Consider the following 6,886-nt stretch of genomic DNA (forward strand, 5'->3'; position numbering starts at 1 on the left):
AACAGCATCCGATGATCTGGATCGATCCGCTCTGGCTAATCCAACCAGTCAATCATGAAACAAGAATTAGATTATGGTACAAGTAACACAATAATGATAGAGTCTAGCAATGCTCGACAATGGTCGGGGTAAGATTAGCACGATGGGTAGTTATAGCAACATTAGTCCAGAACCCTCTATTAGAGTCAACCTAGGTCCACAATGAGCACATATGGGACCCTCCTGCTGGGTCCATAGAACCATGCTAAGAGAGAGAAATAGAAGAAAAAAAAATCAAGAGAGAGGAGAGAGAAAGAATAGAAAGAAGAGTCTCTTCTTCTTTCTCAAAATAGGGGAGAGCTTGTCTCTCCCCTTTTCTTCTTGAATCAAAGGGGTGACACAGCCACCAAGGCGGCCCTAGGACTCCAACTCTTAGTCGGAAATGCTAGAGGAGAAGAGGACTCCAACGGGAATCTCTTCTCTCCTACCTTGTGCACATGGCACAGTGGCCTTGGGCCTAGCCTCTTCGGGCAGGTCCACAAGCCTACAAAACTGGGCTATTACAAACCCACGCCGTATTAGTCTCTATGTAGACCGGAATAAACATTATTGACATATTCTCTATCGACCTAAGCTTTTAGGATATTATTATTTAAATAATTTTATCTCTATGATGGTTTTCTTTGGCAATAAGTATCCAATTTTTATTGTTATAACAACCAATAACAGTTATTTTCATCATAGAGAAAGTTTGCATCGAGCATACCAAGTTCATCTCTGGGTTGAAGACGATTTAAAACTGATCACGGACATGCTCAGAGACTATAATATTACACAAACTAATATCAGTCCTATTTTTCATAATGGACATATTCTTCTTCGACGTTTTGCCTCTGTGCGTATTTAGGGAAGTCAATCAGCCAACTGGTAAGAGGGCCTTAGTTTTGTTGGTCTTATAAAGGCTGATAGGAGCGATGTCCTGTTTACTTGCGTTATTAATGAAACTACTCATGCTTTGTTTGAGTGGGCCAGCCCTTTTAAAAGCCTTGCAAAACATAAGGCTCGGCCCAGCCCATTTGTATTCTCGCTGGCACAAAACAACCCACACGCATGTTTAGACTTTTAATTATTTACAATGATTGGTCATCCTTGCATTGTCTTATAATGGTGACAATGTAGAGTTGGATTCTTTCTTTCTTCTTTTTTTTTTTTCAGAGAATAATGGTAGGAGTACCATCAATTCGAGTCGCTCAGTCTAAAATACTAGAAAATATTTATATTTTGGCCTGATTTTCTCACGTTCTAGTCATCAAATTCTTATAGTTACTAGCAAATATATATTTATTTACGAAGAAACATTCTATTAGACTGCGACCATCAGTCTATAGCTTAGCTCAGTTTTATGCGAAGGTGGGCTCTCAGTTTTTTATATTCAGTCACGTCATGCTGATTTAATTTTGGTAATATAGGGACACTAAGCTACTACGGAGAACCTGACCTAGCCCATTCCCCCTCTTGAATTCAAGTCCCTGTCATTGCAAATATTGACTTGAAGTAAGCCTCGCCTACAATGATCGAGACAGCATCTGTTGCTCGAAAACGACGGCAAGAATTGTTAGAAAGCTATGCTTACAGCCAGAAAAGTAATACTCCGTGCGCTCACCTTGCTACTAAAGTGTGACCAGGCTAATTAGCCTCTAATGACCAAAAACAACTTCTCTTTTTGGTAAAACAAAAATAATATTCTATCTTTGATAAATGACAACTAAGACAGTAAATAGGTCAGATAGACTCGTGATCCGACTCGATCCGTTTAGATCCGACTCCGACCCATTTTGGAGGATCCGTAGGGCCGGGTCGGATTCTCAAATTGAACCAATCCATTTTTTGGGTCGAATTTGGATTTACTGAATTCAGTCCCGATTCCACCTGATTCATTTAAAATTTGAATAAATTATTTGGGCTCGCGGAGATGCAAACAAATTCTGAAAGTCATGAATGGGTTGGCTCAACTTGGACTCGACCCAAATTCTAATTTTTTGGGTTGGGTTCGGATTATACACAGACCCGACCCGGCTCGAATGATTCGTTGGATCAAAAATTGCAGCGGTGGATCCAATCCAGTTCGATCTTCTTTTGGGTTGGATTTGGGTTACTCATGATCCAACTCATTTGTACCTCTAATGACAACCCTTGCTCTAAGTCCCATTTTGATTTACATAATGGCAGATATAGAAGAAGAAGAAAAAAAAGGGGAAGAAGAAATAATTGATTCCGTCAGTTGGATTCTATTGCCTTCCTTTATTAATATAGCATCATTTAGATATGGTAGTTGTTAAGCAACCACCCCATGCGCATACCTTATTAATTCAATAAAACCCTCTATTCTGTTACGATCACCGGCCAGTGACTGAATCAGCTTATCGACTGCGCAAAAGCCGAACCCGGTTCAAGGATAAAACAACTCATTCCATGAATCCATGACACGTAATATATAAGAAAACAACCCGGTTCGATCCGACCGGTCTGCAGCCAATATAATCCAATCCAACCAAAACGAGCAGTTGCTGAAATACGTACCAGGTGTGACGGGACGCACCTCTCGGCGACAGCCACCGCGAGACTGAGTGGCCCCGGATCATCACTAGCCGTCCATCAAACTTATCCTAGGAACATCAAAATCGCGGGTCCCATATCCAGAAACAGCGCAGCTGCCACGTCGACCAACATCCCTCTCTCTCTCCCTCTCGCCGTGGCCTCCCTCCCCATACCTCAAAGCTTTAAACCCCCCACCTTCTCCTCCCTTCTCCCATTCTTCTCCCTTCCCTCTCTCTCTCCTCGTTTCCACTGCTGTCTGCATCAGACGAAAGGAGGAAATAAACAGTGTAAAAGAAAAGAGAGGAAGAAATCACCAAGAGAGAGAGAGAGAGAAAAAAAAGGAGAGGAAATCTCAGCTTTGTTCTTTTTTAGTTGGCTCCATTTTCTCTCCTCTCTTTGGCTTTGTTCTACTATCAGAGAGAAAGAATGGAACGGTGGGAGAGACCGCCGTCGCGGCGCGGCCGCAACAAACCTTCCTTCTCCTCCTCCCTCCTCGACGCCATCTACCGCTCCATCGACGAATCCGACGGCGGCGGCGGCGGAGGACCAACGCGGAGTCACGGCAAAAGCGGAGCGCCTGACCCATCCTTTTCCGTCTCCTCCTCCTCCGCCGCTGCCGCTAGAAAGAAGCAGAAAGCGGACGAGCTCAAGTGGACGGCTGCGGCAGTGAGCGAGAGGGCGGTGATCCGACGCGGCACGGTGGACTACAGACCCGGTCTGGTCACCCCAACCTCCAGCTCCTCGGATTCCTCCAGCTACGGCGGCTTCTCCTCCTCCGACGCCGAGTCCTACTACTCGGCCGGGGTCAGGCCGGTCCGATCGGACCGGATCCGGTCCGATCCGGAGATCCCGCCGGAGAAGAAGAAGGCCGGGTCGATCCGGAGCCGGCTCCGGGATCTGAGGAAGAGCCGGGCCACCGGCCCGACGTCTCCGGGGGCGCGGCTGGCGAGCTTCCTCAACTCGCTCTTCGCCGCCGCCGGAAACCCCAAGAAATCCAAGATCTCCGCGCCGCCGCCGCCGCCTGCAGCGGCGCTGGAGTCCGCGTGCTCGTCGGCGTCGTCGTACTCGCGGTCGTGCCTGAGCAAGACGCCGTCATCGAGAGGGCGGCGGACGCCGGCGGCGGCGTCCGCGGAGGGGGGCAAGAGGTCGGTGCGGTTCTGCCCCGTGAGCGTGATCGTCGGCGAGGACTGCCGGCCGTGCGGGCACAAGTGTCTCGTCGACGAGGATCTGGCGCCGCCGCCGGCGCCGTCTGTGGTGGCGAGAAAGGTGGAGAAATTGCTCCGGGGGTTGCAGAAGGAGGAGGACGAGGAGGAAGAGGATGCGATGAGCGATTCGAGCTCGGATCTGTTCGAGTTGGAGAATTTGACGGCGATCGGACGGTACAGGGACGAGCTCCCGGTGTACGAGACCACCGATCTGGGGACCAATCGCGCGATCGCCCAGGGTTTAGTTGCGTAAAAAAAAGGAAAAAAAAGAGAAAAATATCAAATTTAGGAGGGCAAAGCATGTATTTCTTGGGAAATTAATGTGTTTTCCTTTTTTTGGATATTAAACACTAAATTTTAGACTAAATGCCAAATGGGTGAAATAAAAATGGTATGTAAATAATTATATGTTTTTATTCTGTTTATATTCCTGAATCTAGAAAAGATGGGCATGTAGTTGGAGAGGGAGGAGATGGTCATTAGAGAAGGAATTTCCCTCTTTTAACTTGAATTAGTATTATAGTAAAGTTTGGAAAAGGTAAAGAGATCTATGAAGGTTCTATAAGATGGGGAGATACACACGCTTTGTCTACGAGAGGAAGGGTATAAAAATGATGAGCAAAGAATCTCGTACGGAAATATTGTATTAGATTAATTTAAAGCCTAACATGTGTAAAATTAGTTATTTTGTTTAAGAATCTGAATCCCAGGTATGACAAAGGAGATACTACTAGATGCTGTAATGCATGCATGATAGAGAATGCAGTCATCAATCGTCATTTTACTTGGTATAATTGTTTTTCTTCGGAACATCAGATGCTAAGATATTCATTAGGTCATGTATATTGTCTTGTATTGTTTTGTTTATTGAAGTTCAACATGCATGTAAGTTAAGTGAATTTCTAGTGGTCTCATAATAGTATTTTAAGGTGCCTTACGATAAATCCATAATGTAGATTATGCGCATGTAGATAGGCTGTCTATAAAGTGTGATCGACAAGGTTTAAAATTTTATTGGAATTCAAGATTTCTCGACTTATTCGACGTGGACTTCTCAAAAGAAAACAGAAAATAAAGAAATTGGTAAAAGTAGAGCTCTAGATTTCCTTTTTTTTTAAATATTATGTTAAACTTACTTATAATATCTCAATTATTAAAAAAAAATATTTTATATTTAGATGTCAATTTCTACATTAACTTTATTTACAATCGCTTTATCTAATTCTTCTAAGATTTAGAGATATGGTAGTCAAAATATTTTCTAAAAGGGTACTTTATTTTGCAAGCCCTGGACCCGTTCACATGTCGAACCTCTTGGTGGTGGAAGCGCTATTGTGATACTTGTTAAGAGCTTCATTTTGGTGTCTCTCACACTAAAAAGAAACGTTGATAAAAAAATTATAGTCTTTGAAAATTAAAGGTTTGTGACCGAATCTTGGTTGTGGTGGAACTATCTTCCTAATCTTATCTAAAACTACCCTAGATGGTCAGATCACTGCACAATAAATCTCTTCTCTTGGATCAGAGATTAAGGCACTTATACTCTTGGATTTAGTTTCAAGGTAAGTGATTGCTTTCACAATATATATAAATTTTTTTTTTAAAAAAAAATCCTTGTTGTTAATGTTCTGGAAAATTTTTTAAGTAGCTGTGTATGATAGAAACCGACAAAATCTAAATTGTACTGTGAAATTATTCCTTTGTATTCAGATATGGATAGTAGTTGGTTGAAGCATATGCATTAGAAGACAGCAAAGGATTGATGAGGACATTCAAGCTACAAAGATGCTTGTCGCGTGAAAGAGACCAAACTATAACTACCAAATCGTTGGTTTCCGTGGTTTTGATATTGTTTTGTTTCCTTGAACTTATGTGGTGAGTTGGATGTAATTAGGATAGGCTTTATCTAACTTTAGGTTCGGTAGAATATTTAGACAATTAGATATCATTAAGAGTAAATTTAGATTAACCAATAGCCTACTAGATACATGCAGTTAGCTGATTGAGCTTTCTTTATATTTCAATGATAAATATTTAGAAATAATGTAGAGATGACTAGAAGTTAAACTAAAGAATGTTTACTAAAACTTGTCAAGGGTCCCAGCAATGGACCATTGTGAACTGGCTACAAATTTACCATTATATTTCCTAAATAATATAGAATTAGACCAGTCAAGTTATTTGCAGGTTGAAAATATTAAAGCAATTGAATGTGAAGAAGATTAGGGCCAGTTAAACAAATTAATGGGAAGAAACATAAGTAACTAGGAATAATAATTGGTGCTAATCGAGTGTATATTTAAGTAGGCACACCAAAGTTAGACAAATTGATTACCGTCATGCAAAAATCCAAAGGAAAGGGTAGGTACACCAAAGGTGCTTCCAATTTGAACTATATATTTAAGTAGTTTTGGCCTTCCCTGGAAGCTTAGCGTCACAGCAATGATTGTAGGATTAGACACTTAATCCAAGGATTATTCTCCTTCTCGAGTGTAACTAATCCTCAGCAACTTTTATTATACCTATAATCTCCTTTTTCCTCCTATCCTTTTCAGCTTTGTGACAAAGCTCCAGATCTCCAGTCAAAAAGAAATAAAGAACTCAATCCCTATATTCTTCGAAGTCCAAAGTCACATCACCATCTGTTTCAATTTTAAAGTCACAAATCCATTGCACTTGAATTCATACTGGTCTTCTAGGTTCATTTTTTGACTAAAAGCTGAAGGTAAAATGTTCTTAAACTTTAGTAATCATACTTTGATCGATAAAGCTGCATGCATATGATGGTGTAATTGGTGCCTGTCGAGCTTGCTGGAGTTGGAGAATATGGGCTTTATCTTGGACGAGAAAACCTATGGTTAAAAGAGTATAGAGGTCTGTAGCCAAAGAAAAGAGCATAGAGGTTCTAATTTGCATAAGGGATACACTTGTTTATATCATCTACAAAATGATTTCAATATATAAAGCAATAACATGGCCTATAGATAACTAAAAATTCACTTCAAGATTTGTGTTAATAAAATACTTTCTGCTAGAGTAATGCTATGAGGTTTGACCATGAAAAAAAAATGATAGCTGATTATGGTACGAGGAGACTGATGCAA

General features: G+C 41.5%; 1 protein-coding gene across 1 annotated transcript; it reads left to right on the forward strand.

The window, feature by feature from the left end:
- The first annotated feature begins 2,272 nt into the window (after positions 1 to 2,272).
- On the forward strand, positions 2,273 to 4,535 carry LOC120111664 (protein BIG GRAIN 1-like). The gene has a single exon (XM_039129401.1). The coding sequence runs from the start codon at positions 3,004 to 3,006 to the stop codon at positions 4,033 to 4,035; it is 1,032 nt and encodes a 343-aa protein (XP_038985329.1). The 5' UTR covers positions 2,273 to 3,003; the 3' UTR covers positions 4,036 to 4,535.
- Positions 4,536 to 6,886: the final 2,351 nt, after the last annotated feature.

Source organism: Phoenix dactylifera, chromosome 8, assembly GCF_009389715.1.
Source record: "Phoenix dactylifera cultivar Barhee BC4 chromosome 8, palm_55x_up_171113_PBpolish2nd_filt_p, whole genome shotgun sequence".
NCBI classification, from domain to species: Eukaryota; Viridiplantae; Streptophyta; class Magnoliopsida; order Arecales; family Arecaceae; genus Phoenix; species Phoenix dactylifera.

Excerpts from the sequence above, each read along its gene's own strand:
- LOC120111664 (XM_039129401.1), top strand. The coding sequence starts at position 3,004 with ATGGAACGGTGGGAGAGACCGCCGTCGCGGCGCGGCCGCAACAAACCT.